The sequence below is a fragment of the Bombyx mandarina genome, chromosome 17 (genome assembly GCF_030267445.1).
Source record: "Bombyx mandarina strain Sakado chromosome 17, ASM3026744v2".
Taxonomy (NCBI): Eukaryota; Metazoa; Arthropoda; class Insecta; order Lepidoptera; family Bombycidae; genus Bombyx; species Bombyx mandarina.
The window spans coordinates 12,122,909-12,136,703 of NC_143223.1; the positions used below are offsets into that span (position 1 = coordinate 12,122,909).

At 36.1% G+C, this 13,795-nt stretch overlaps 1 protein-coding gene across 6 annotated transcripts in view; it reads left to right on the top strand.

Annotated features, from left to right (window-relative positions):
• Positions 1-13,795, top strand: part of ckn (CRK like proto-oncogene, adaptor protein) — a 331,376-nt gene that overhangs the window by 153,502 nt on the left and 164,079 nt on the right. For 4 of the 6 annotated variants that reach the window (XM_028171392.2, XM_028171394.2, XM_028171393.2 and 1 more), the window contains exon 1: positions 4,922-7,723. The exons of 1 other annotated variant lie outside the window; for it this stretch is intronic. Coding sequence is in view for 2 of the 5 variants with exons in the window: in XM_028171395.2 (XP_028027196.2) it covers positions 7,690-7,723 (34 nt within the window). In the remaining 3 variants the exon portion in view is untranslated. One more of the 6 variants, XM_028171397.2, reaches the window with a different exon arrangement.

The window sequence follows — 13,795 nt, forward strand, 5'->3', positions numbered from 1 at the left end:
TTTTATTTTTTACTCGTCTGCTTCCACGAAAATTGTGAAGTGTTAGAAACGTCGGATATAATGTAATGACAATATCTATCTATCTCTCTATATAAAAATGAATTGCTGTTCGTTAGTCTCGTAAAACTCGAGAACGGCTGAACCGAATTTGCTAATTTTGTTCTTGAATTATTTGTGGTAGTCCAGAGAAGATTTAAAAGGTAGATAAATATGAAAATGCTCGGAATTAAATAAAAATAACAATTTTGTTTTTCCTTTGATGTGTCCCCCGTCGGTTTTTATTTATCGATTGAGGCACTACGAAGTCTGCTGGGTCAGCTAGTAATGTAATAAAAAATGCGTAATGCCTGTTAAGTTCTTTTCGATTCAGTACTTTCATTTCATTTATTATGAAGGATTTTTGAGGGCGGCACTGAACTGGAACCAATCATTGAAGCAACCATTCCATTCGGAAGTTGGGGTCTCCAAAATGGCCGTTTTGTAGGCATCCACAGCTTCTTCAGGTGATGAAAATCTCTGTCCACGCAATTTATTCTTTATTTTAGGGAAAGTATAGAAATCATTAGGGCTTAGGTCGGGGCTGTACGGCGGATGGTCTAATAATTCTATGTTTTCTTGCTCTAAAAACTCTTTTGTTCTGTGCGCGGTGTGAGAACTCGCATTGTCGTGATGAAGGATGATGCGGCGGTTGCAGTTTTCTTTACGGAGTTCAGAAACGACCTGTGGCAAACAAATGCTAGCATACCATTCTGCATTAACCGTTCTTTGTCCCTCAAGAGGAATAGTCGTAACATGGCCCGTTTTGGAGACAAACGTGGCCACCATTTTTTTTGCAACACTCCGTGAACGAACAATTTTTGTTGGCTTTAACTCATTTTCGAACACCCAAACTCGTGACTGTTTTTTTGTTTTGGGTTCGTACGCGTATATCTAGGATTCGTCACCTGATACAATGTTGTATACAGCATTTGAGGATCCTGCGTGGAATCTTTCGAGAGTTCTGACGCACCAAGTAACGCGAGCCGCTTTTTGCTCTTCACAGAGCGAATGCGGTATCCATCGGGAAAACAACTTTTTTACACCTAATTGTTCATGCAAGATTATTTGTATTTCACTCATGCCAATGTCTAAAGTTGCCTGAATTTCGCGGTATGTCACATGTCGATCTTCCTCAATCAGCTTACGCACAGCATCAACGTTTTCTTGGGTGACTGCAGTTTTTGGACGACCTTGACGGGGAACATCACTGAGCTTGACACATCCACGTTGAAACTCAGCAAACCAGCGATAAATTGTGGTTTTGGATTGGGCTTCATCACCAAATGCAAAAATCATCCGGTCAACACACTGTTTTTGTGTTAAACCACTTCGAAATTCATAATAAATCATCGCTCTTGAATTTTCTCGAGTCAATTCCATTTTCTCAACGACTAAACAAGTTTGACAAAACCTCGTGACAAGACCGAGAATCTTTTTTTAAATAAATAAATGGTATTCGATTTTTAAAACCAAGGAGTTTTCAATTAAAAAGATTTTAATATGAGAGGAACAGTGGAAATATTCCATTCCCGATACTTTTAGTGCAGCCTAGTACCATTCATTGAAATAATTCGAGCTGAAAAAAAATCCTGCTGTGTAATAAGTACGGGTGTATAAATTATACATATATATGTTACCCAGCTTATATTATGCCGCGAATCCGGCGGGTGGGCTGTTTTGAAAGTTAGAAAAGGCATAGACGTCATGTTTTTGGGTGCCTGTAGCTTCTTAATATCAGAGCCGGTCTGTTTATCACTGCAATAAAAATAACATGTATATCTATTGATAGTGGTGGACTTTACCTTGACAAAATGTTTCAACTGTACCGATATCGATGTCCATTATCAAGGAATGCATTACGCATGTCTCCACGAGTGTGTTGAGTAAAATTCCTCATTACTAGGCTAAAGCTGATAAGCCTCCTGATCGATAGTGGCCGGTTGCTTTCGCAATAAAACAAGGCATTTAATGAAATGACTGAATTTATTGTTTTGGGTTATTTTTCCCGGAGACTTTATCAATTAATTAGGACGACTGCGCGTAGTCGAGGGCTCAACCAGGAGGGAAGGGTTTGCTAACAAGTTCCCGAGCTCCCACGAAAGAGACCTAATATAGCTACAGAGCAGGATCCTTGAAGACGTGCTTAGGGCGTCGACGATGGTTGACTACTGCTTGAGCCATATTCCCATACATACATATTTCAATATTATATTAACTTTTCGTTCATTCCAACCAAAGGATCAAAATTAGTTATAAACGTATGACTAGGATCAAAATCAAAATAGTTGAAAATGTTACCACTTTGTCTCGGCTATTGGATTGCTAGCTTTGTTAAAGATATTTTGTTTTTGGTATTTTTTAGTTTTTGTTTTTTGGTATTTTGTTATTGGTATTTTCTCGTATGTGTTTTCGGTAAGCAGCATTTAGCATAAATTTGGCTTAGCTTTGGAACGTTAAATGTTTAGGTATACTGCTCGGGCTTCCTCGAGCTATGTACCTCCTAAAGGTATTTGTTGATTTAGAATCAATTATAGAATTTTAACTGTATTTTCATACCTAACTCTCCCAAAATGGAGGAGCTTGTTGTAAATACGCACTAGTTGATAGCATGTACCAGGCTATTTTTGCGAAACCACATTTAAATCTAAAGGGAGCATAGATTAGTAGTAATTCAATTAAAATTTCAACTTTATTTCTGAATTGTTGCCCTAAAAGCAAAACTCGCTGTAAACTTTATTTCAATTCGTGCGTGAAGTCAAAACAGTCGTAAACTTCGATCGGTTCTTTATCCCCTGCTACTGTACGCTGATCAAAAACTGCTTCAATAAACAATTTCAGTTCAGTATTTACGGCGCTGCATGCTCTGTATATTTTTTTCTTAAATAGCATTTTTTTATGTTCGCCTGCAACGTAGATAAGGACGCTGATATCACGGTAGACACGACGGCACCACTAATTTTGTTGAAATTGCAAGTATTCGTGTTATGAAAGCGAGGTAAACGTAAATTTGCCTCTTCTGATCGACAATAGGCAACCGAACATTAATAATGAAAAAAAAAACTATAAAGGAATTAAACTGAAAATACATGTTCATGATTTAAACATTTCAGGTCACTTAATTAAATATTATCATTATTCTGACAGATTTGAAGTCAATCATGACGTCATATGTGAGTAATAGTCGTGTATCTATTGTGATTAGATTGTCATTTATTTTCATCTTAATTGAGGTCACATATAAGGAACTTGTGTTTTTTTTTATTGCCCTAATAGGCAGATGAGCATACGGCCCACCTGATGGTGAGTGGTAACCGTCGCCCATGGACTTCAGCAATGCCAGGGGCAGAGCCAAGCCGCTGCCTAGCGCAGAGATTTTCGAAGATGTTCGAAGAGATTTGTTAAGTTCACGTAGCAAATAGAAAAAGTTAGGGCCGTCTAGAGCTTGCAGCTCGAGCTTTCAGTACATTTCAAATATTTATTTAATTTAATTTCAAATAAATACGTATTTCATTGATACACACTAACATTTCTATGACCGTTTTTTTATTTCCCTTATAAGCAGACGAGCATATGGGCCACTTGATGGTGAGTGGTTACTGTCGCTCATGGACATCAGCAATGCCGGGAGCAAGACCAAAGCGCTGCCTGCGGTTTAATACTCTCTACAAGCTTGAAGTTATAGAGCTTAATATCATTGGTATAAGTAAAATTCTACCATTGAATACGCTATGACATGTCATTGCACCGACGAGGTTTGAAGAAAGTCGAACTAGGCAGCGGTTTGGTAGTGCCAAAGTAGTAAGTTGGTAGTGCATTGCTGATATCTATGAGTGACAGTGATCACTTCCCATTCGGAGGGCTCTATAGTTGTATGCAATGGAAACAAACAAAACTATCCGTTATGGCTATTTAATTAAGTGTTACTTTTAAACCAGACTTAGAAAGTTCGATTAGTAATCATAAATCGTTAATGTTTCCCATCCCATGAAACAGAACTGAAATAAATGAACAAACACAAGGTACGACCGAAACATTTACATACGAAATACCTGGTACACTTCGCGATTTGCCCATCGGGTCAACGACATTGTAATTACTAGGGCCGAGGTTTCGTGGCAGCGTGTTACCGTGTAATGTTTGAATTGGGCTAATTTTATTCTTGAAATTTAATATACATATGTACTTTTAATAAACAGATAGATAGCGGTAGGTGCGGCTTTGTTCTTCTTCAAATGGGGTTAGAATAAAATTATTCGAGGTGGATAATAGAGCTTTCGTTTATTTGCAGATTTAAATAACATCCTTCCATTAAATTGATTCCGAATTCAGCGAAACACATCCGAAATTCATTAATAAGCTTACACGTCATAATATTAATTCGCGAACAAGTAAACACTGGTTCTTAACATTGCGTGTCTTGCGACTGACTTTTCGCATGCCGAAGACACCATTAAAAGTTTTCGTGGTCATGAAAACCGTCAAGTATTGAAAACGTCAGATAATTCTTAAATTAAAACAAGATATGCGAGGTTCAGTCGTAAAAGTAGATTTAAATGTGGATATCATATATGGTATAATAAATGTTCCATCGTATCCATCTCTGCGATGGACTCCCGTTATGTTATATGAATTAATCGTATTCTGTAATCAAATAGGGACGGCTAATTAAGTTTCTTATTATCAAATCAAAATATCGAACCCTCATATCAAGGGACAATTTAGTTAAAGAAAAAAACATAAAAGGACTCTACTGTTAAAGAGACACATTTCTATTTAACGTTAAATTTATATTTATGCTTGAGCACGTTGTGTGCTCGCACGGTTATGTACCGTTATTTTACCTATTTCTTTCGTGAAACACCGCTGCCTTTCAGTTTGAAGAGTAGGGTAGCCGTTGTACTAAATAAATGAGACCTTATAAGTTAAGTAACCACCTAACACCCGATGGGTCGTAAACAAATTCACACGTCGAAAAAGTAAAAAAGAACTTGATGTCTTGAAATTAATTTACAAAACAAAAGCTGCAAAAAAAGAACCCAAAGTATACTGGAAAGACTGAAGAAAAATCGCGAATTCCCATTTTATACCAAAACAAGGTTCTTATATAGTTGATGCTAATAACATTGATATTTTAGCGTACAGAACACGGAACGAATCCCAGGCTGAACCTCGTGTATTCGCCTACAAGTTCGGTGAAACTGGCAAAAACCCTCGAGGCTATTAACAATAAAATGGCAAAAATAATTAAACTCAAAACTTAAAATCAGGTATGTAAACTTGTATATATACAGAAAATATTCCCCGGAAATCCAAAGCATTCCCAATTACCGAAAGAATTTTAACTGTAATGCCCCTTACAATTCATTAAAATGAATTTCGTAAATTCAACTGCCCTTAACTGTTTATAAAAGGTCAGCTTTGCTGTGTTCGTAGTGAGGATCCATATAAGTTGAAACGGCCGTGTTGTTTCGATAAATTAAAGTAAATAATACAATGTTTAGTATCAGAAAGGCGCGCATGAAAATGTCAGGTTACTTAACCGGGTTGTCATCGATTTTACTTTTGCCCCCCATTTAAACGAACGTATTATTTACTCAAGTTATTTCGGTCACAAGATTTACGTAAATTATTATTGACGTCTATTTTTCACTGTCTGAATTTCTAGAGTTTTTGTGATCAGAGATGACGATAAAGGTTTATAATTTTACAATTCACAAATAAAAACAATCCAATGACTTCCCTAATTAGGTAATACAGATAGCTAATTACCATACCTTATAATTTATACTCAGGTTGGGCATATATACAGGTAAAGCTAATTTTACCAGTACTTTTAAAATCGCAATATACTGAGAGCAATCTAACGGAACAATACAAGGAAATGTTGAAGAAGCCGTGTGGGCCCTGTGACAAGTGGGCTTCAAGAGGGCGTGGGTTTAGACTCTCGAATATAAATTCAAAGCCATGATACGCCTATTGAAACATCAAAAGCCTGGCAGCTCGTTGAGTGCTAGCACCGAAATCTGATTTTGCGTCGTCTGATTGAATTTAGAGCATATTACAATTTATAGCAGCTCTTGAGAGTCTTCATCGTAATTTTATCACATAACGTCAAAATAAAGTTACAAGAAATTGAATTATTTACGTAATAGAACTGTCACGGTGTGCTAATAATAAAAAAAAATACGATATAACTAATTCAAAAATAAAGATATTTAACTTATTTTCGCAGCTCATAATTGAGGTAAAATGGCGCGTCGAATCGACCCCAACACGTTCCAAAAAATACAACATATAATCTAGGTATATTCATAACGTAGGATATAATTATGATCGTGATCGAGTCAGTCGTCCTTGTAACCCGACCTTCCCAGAATTTAATTTAGAAAATAAAACTAAAACCACGAGACACTGATAGACGGGCTCTGATCCAAACTAGTTTAACAATTTATCGTCTTCCACCATCTGGAAGACGAAAGAACGAATTTAAACTTAGTAATGCAAGTAAAAGAAACCATTTTAGTACGAAGAGGAGAGTTTAGAGATCTGTCTAAAATTTAAATTAAATTCACGGTCCTGCAAAACCAGAAATCCATTGGTGCTCACAAATGTACGGATTAAAAAATGGGCGTGAAGGCCGTAATAACGGTCTGTACGAAATCAGAAGAAGAAGTGTGTTAAATTTGAAATTGGCCAGAGGCCTAAACCGAATGTATCAATCTATTAAAATAAAATATATTTAACATCTCGATGTGATGTCGATTCACCATTCACTGTCCCTTAGAGACGTTATTCGACAGATGGCATAATTATTACCATTATCGAATATACGAAAATCGTCCCTGGTTTGTTATTCTCGATCGATTGATGACCATTCGACCATTTGATGATTTATTGATAGAACGCTCTTAAACTTTTCAACTCCATCAATCTTTAAACTTCCCTATTCGAAATGTTCATCTGATTCTGTCAACGGTTCAAATTTAGTTATAATGATTTGTATTGTATGAAAAGCTTCTTCTCGAAGCTCGGTTATTTGGTAATCATTAATCGAATATACAACATTACTTTTTAAAATGTTATATTTGAGATTGAATTGAAAAAAAAACTGCTACGCATTCATTACATTTTAGAAGATTTCAGAACAAAACCAGACCGCGCAACATTTTCGAAATGCCAAACAAAATATCTAAACAAATGATATCCTTGCGTGAAAACTAGAAAAAAAAAATCATATAAACGCAGGTTTAATGTATCTACTAGTCGTGACAGTTACAGACAGTTCCGGCGAGTCGTCGACGGATTTGTCGGGTGCAGTATTCTGTGGCGAGGGAGGGGAGGTGCTACCGCGCGCCACACGATTACGTACGATACGAACGACGCCGGCTCTGCCCGCACCGTGTGCCGCGTCGTCTCTCCCAGTTCGACGCTCACTCGCCTCTGTAAAGCACGCGTTTCGTGAATTCTGACTCTTCTGTTTAGACTCTTGGACGTGCAGTTCATAACTTGTGACAAAACTTAGTGTACTCCAAGTCAACCAGTTTCATTTGGATCGGATAACTTGCAGTGTGTTGCAGAAATTTAAAAACAATGAATTAGTGTGTTAAGTGCGAAAACAAATTTTGTTAAGCGATCTCGAAATTCGAGCTGATGGTTCTCTTGAAAAGTAACATGAAAATTAATGGTAAATTATTGAATAGTTTTGCATGTTTGATTAATGGTATGCTGTTAGTTATTCGGATTGTCTGATTATCTCGGTTTGCACGAAGCACGAACGTATACTCGCACGGTGGTACACAGGATACACATTCAGAGACCAGGCTTTACTCATTAACGTATTCAAATGAAGGCTTCGATCTTTCACCGGGACCACCGAAAAAGCCAAAACAATAGCGGTCCTTGCCTTTGTCAGGCGACATTGAATCTCCGAATGTAAATTTGAGTTGGCACGAACAATTGAACACAGTGAGTTTGGAAGTCGATACCTACATGAATAAAGGCTTGTGTGTGTGACCCTGGTGCGCCTACGGGACCAGCCGCTGTGGGTGGACGGCATAGTTCCGAGCCGCCTAGAACGACAGTGGGTGTTTGAATGGAGCCAGTTAATAATAATGGTGAGATTTAATCACCATAGAGGTTACACAACAAAGCTATAAGCATGCCAGTGCCTCGAAATGTAGAAGAAGGACGTTTAACGAGATAGTCAACTAACAAAAAGCTTAAAACAGCGTAGACACCGTTAGCTTGTAGTTTTCATAGGTACTAATCAATTAATACCAAATATGTATAATTGCAGCGTGCATTTTGCAATGACCGTTTTATCGGCGGCCGATTTTACCATCGAAGTATGAATATTGATAAGATTGTTTGCAGAATGCAAATATGATATTCACTTTAAAGTATTTGGCTATGTTACGTTTGATGATACGAAACCTTACAGAATCGTAGCGTCCTGCTCGTATGGCACATCAATTTCGCACACATGTTCCGAAATAGACCTCAGATGGCGACTGACAAAAAACAGACTCCCTTCCACACGTGTTTCGTATACAATCACTAAAATGTAGACCAATACATATACCATTATTATATAACCTATAGTTTGTGTTATAATAAACAACAAGCAACAACAATGTAAAAATAAAAAAAGAACATAAAAATTAAATTCACCTAAAGTATGATTATTCCGTTATTGAGCGCATCTGTTTTAAATGATCAATTGTATCCGTCGAAGATATAAAAAAGTTTATGAAGAGAAACCTGCGAGGGCGTGCGCACGTGGGTAGGCAGATGCAAACGCATCCCGAGGTTGATTTTCAAACCATACGTTTATTTATCTACCGATCGCGCTAGCTTTGCAGCTGATATTTAAGATTCCATTATTACACCAAAAAGGGTGTTTACGTGTCGAAAAGATCATATAAAACAATTTCGTGTCCCTATCCCGAATGATTTGTACCAATCGAAAATGGGAAAGCATCTAGAAAGATCAAGCGCATTCCGAGGTTGATTTTCAAACCATACGTTTCTTTTAGTTCCGATCTCGCCAGCTTTACAGCTGATAATTAAGATTCCATTATTACACTAAAAAAGGTGTTTACGTATCGAAAAGAACTTATAAAACAATTCGTGTCCCTATCCCGAATGATTTGTACCAATCGAAAATGGGAAAGCATCTAGAAAGATCTAGACTAAACGTGCAGTAGCATTACTTACAATAATGGTTTGTGTTAATTCCAAAGGGGTCAATTCCGGTTAGGGGATCGAGTTTTTCCACCGATTATGATCGCCTGCATCTCGTCGACGGTCGTCGCCTTTTACGGAAACCTGCGCCGTTGCGGTTGTTCTCTGACGACTGTGGGATAGCCGACATCGGTATCGGCCACTCTGAGATAACCATCGACTTTATAGGTGCTTTCATAATTTCTCCATCCTTATTCGAATGAATGATATTCAGAGGACCGTGAACATTACCATTTGTGACGATACAGTATTGTTCTTAGAGAAAGGCAGGGGTTATTAGGATCATGGCAATCATATAATTTGTCATGATGGTTCTTTACAACGAAACAACTTGATGCATTTCAAATAAGTCTTCAAATATTTACACGAAACATAGCCGATAGGACAAAAATATTAAAAACTAAATCAACAAACAATTTACGAATAAAACTTATAGTATTAATAAAAACGGTAACAAGTTAAATCGTAATTTCAAAACTGGTTAAAGGAAATACGTAAAACAATTCTGTGTAAATCACATTGTAAATGCGTTTCTAAAGTCCCATTGCAAAATGGGAGTTATATTTACGAAATAATCGTAAAATGGCAGCTCGTATTTTGAACTTTATGCAAATATTAATAAGTATATTTATTGTTTATTGTCGTAGATATGTATGTATATTTAGGGGAATAGAACGATATTAAAGTTCCGTTTAATACAAAACTGAAGCGTTAAGTGCGAATTCCTTTTGACCTGAAACACTAATAATTGTAAATAAACATGCTTCAACAAAAACCGACTTCATATAGAAAAAAAAAGGTCCAAAACAAATTAATATACACTAAAAACAATAATCATCGAAATCGGTTGGCGTGATATTCATCCATTTGTCGCGCACGTACTTAATGCAAATTTAATACTTATATGGTTTTCTCATGGATACCATTATCAGAACTGGACTAAATTGACCACACGGAAGGGGTCAGTCAGCTTTCTAATAAAAAAGAATCATCAAAATCGATTCACCCACTCAAAAGTTATGAGGTAACAAACATAAAAAGACACAGTCGAATTGAGAACCTCCTTTTTTTTAACTCGGTTAAAATAATAGTATCTATATATAGATAAAAAATATTTGTACATGTTTAACCAATGCTATATAGGTGCATTCCTTGTTTAAAAATACAATATTTAGATTTGACTATGACGTCATCGGTACCTTGAAAGTTCAATCACTCAAGGAATCTTTGATCTTAAGTGTTAAGGGGATATAAGAGCACTCGGTAAAAAAAAACATACAGTCGAATTGAGAACCTCCTCCTTTTTTCATGTCGGTTAAAAAACGTACAATTGCATACAAAAGCTGCAGAAAGATGTAATCCGTCAAAATACCGGGCACGCTCCCGGGCAGGTGTCCGACAGCTGAACTGAATTTACATCTGACGGTGAAAAATTACTCCCCTGACGGAATCCCGACGAATAAGCAGATGTTCAGTGAAACGGACGTTTGGGATTAACGGCGGCAATAAAACGCGTGGACCACAAGGCAAATTAAAGCTTGTTTAATTTTTAATTGGAATAGGCTTATAACTTTTGTAATATTCGTGATTGGAAGTGTTTGCATGTAAAGCCAGAGAAAATGATTATATTTTTCTTTTTTTTCTTTTTTCTTTTTTTGCTTAGTTGGTTGGACGAGCTCACAGCCCAACTGGTGTTAAGTGGTTACTGGAGCCCTTAGACATCTACAACGTAAATGCGCCACCCACATTGAGATATAAGTTCTAAGTTCTCAGTATAGTTACAACGGCTACTCCACCTTTCAAACCGAAACGCATTACTGCTTCACGGTAGAAACAGGCAGGGTGGTGGTACCTACCCGTGCGGACTCACAAGAGGTCCTACCACCAGATTCATTCTGATCTTCCTACTTTTTTTTCTATAATTATTAGCCGGTCCAAGGCTTAGAACTCTCAAGCGGGCTACCGGTCGTAAAACTATGTCGAAATCAAGTTAAAACATAATATGATATCTGTCTACCCATCTTTTTGGAATTACACATAATTATGAAGAATAAGTATAATATTACTATGTAATTAACTGTATGTTCACGTACGTGTTTGTATTTTTTTTACATTATTGGTGATGCAGATGAGATTTATAACGGTATTTTAAAAGAATTAAATATATCGTCTAAGTTTTGCTGCGTAAATTATGAGACTTATTAGTAGAGCTCATGGTTAGTTGAACGGTCAATTTTTCTCGACCATGCCCACTGTAAACTACATATGTATGTAGTTGAAAACTTAAGCGTATTCTCGTAAAATATCTTCTTCTTTTTCTCCACCTTATCCCACTAGGTGGGGTCGGCCCAGCTAATTTTTCTCTTCCATTCCCTTCTATCAGCCGTCATCTCAACACTCACTCCTCTCTCTCTCTCTCTCTCTCTCATATCGTCATTCACACACTCCATCCATGTCTTCTTTGGTCGACCTCTTCCCCCTCAGCTATGAATACGATGGCATTCTCATAAAATATCTAGGTTAACGATTTTTAATAGACCTTAAATATTGAATTTATAATCAATAATTATTTTGTGTAAGATGCTTTTGTCTATTATGATAATATAATCTAACAGAATTTTCGTTCTGGCTTAATTTACTGGACGAGTCGCAACGAATTCATTTACAAAATGAATTTCTCAAAATGAGGCGCGAAAATGGGACCTCTCAGCCGTAAGACACCTTCGGTAATATAATTAATCTTATCTTTCAATCTTCTGTTTTGTTCTTAACGTAATTGAAAAGGTCCTTGTTTGATTACTTTTACATCAAGTTACTGACTTCAAGGTATATTTCAAATGCGGATTCTCTATAATTTGCATACTTGAACCGCCAACTTACAGCTTAAGCCACTGTTTTTATAAGAAAGAAACATTACACAGAAGCTCGTAGATCTGTAATCTAAGGGCAAATAGAAGAGTCGTTTTTGTAAATTTATGCCCTTAAGAATGTAACAAAAAAGCTTACAAAACTAATTTTAAATCAATTTGAGTTTTAAATATTGTAATTTTTACAAAAGATGGATCAGGTTTATTAAAAAAAAAAAGTTATTTTCAAACTAGGATTTACAGTCAAAAAATAATAAAAATTATTGCAAAATTATCTTTTTCTTAAAACGATTTTGTCACACAGTCTCTTGTATTAATAAAATGACTTCAAATAACAATAACATAAATATACATGCTCACACAGAAAGCTACAACTTTAGTCAATTTGTAGCTAAATTAATGTCCTTAAGACGCCCACAAATATCCGTGACTACATCCAAAAGGTCAAAAAGTTAAAAACGATCTATACTATTTATTCCATACGATCCACAGAAAAATAACAGAGATTCTGAAACGCGTCTCAAAAGGAAATAGAGCTGAAAATAAATCGCCCTTACATAGAAATTGGACTATTTTAGTCGAACGGACTGCTCCTTCCATTTCTCCGCCTCCCATTACCATATCCTGTGCTCAGATATGTTGCTTTGAGTGCTCTTTCCCATAATATTTTATGAACTTTAAAGAACAATTTCAATAAAATTTTTTGGAAACGTTCAGCTATGAGGCCACTTAGTATTAAATGTGTTCGTATTGTTGGTGTTATATTCCTGGTCTGTAGCAGTGAAATATCTTTCCAATCTCTTGGGTTTTTTGACACGTATTTAATTTTGATTTTCATGTATAGCCCAATGAACTTGTAGCTAGTTATCGTATGGACCAGTATATTACTTTGTGGAACTTCTATTTATTCCGATCTAACAAACATTAAGTCAGTTCAGTAAAAGCATCTTTTGTTTCGTAATGATGTAATCGACATTAAGCTTCTATTTACGTATATAAACAAACGATTTTTAAATCCGGTGTTTTCTTCACATAACATTAAACAGAGATTGAAAAATTCAAGATATTTAGGCAGTGAAACATTGAGTTCGAAGCGCGGGAAAAATCATGTTCTTACCTAGAAATGAACATCTGTCTTCGCAGATAATAAGAAACGTTCTATTTTACTAAACTTGTACTATTTGTATACGCATATACAGATGAGGTAATCAAACCCATTCCGAATTCCAATGCAATTTTAGCAAAAAATCTGACATCATCACGTGAACCGACAATCAGTTTTATTTGCCATAACGAGCCGTTGAAACATGATGCAATCAACGTTCTTTGCCATTGATATATGTTGTATAATAAAAAGAGATTGAAAAATTACATTAACGGCCTATAGAATTAACGTGATTGTTATGAAATGTATTAGAATTTAATCTTTTATTTGTAAGTTTCTGAATAACGGTCTTGTTGAGAATAAACAAAGTTGAAATATATATTTCGATTTTACGTAAATATCTAATGTTATTTATGCATTTTTTCTTAATGGTCATTAAGCTTATTGTGTTACCTCATTCCTCGCATTCTACCTTTTTTTGCGCGAAAGCAGTCTTGGTTTGCAGTTATAAGGTTGGGACTTACGATATATGCTTCATATA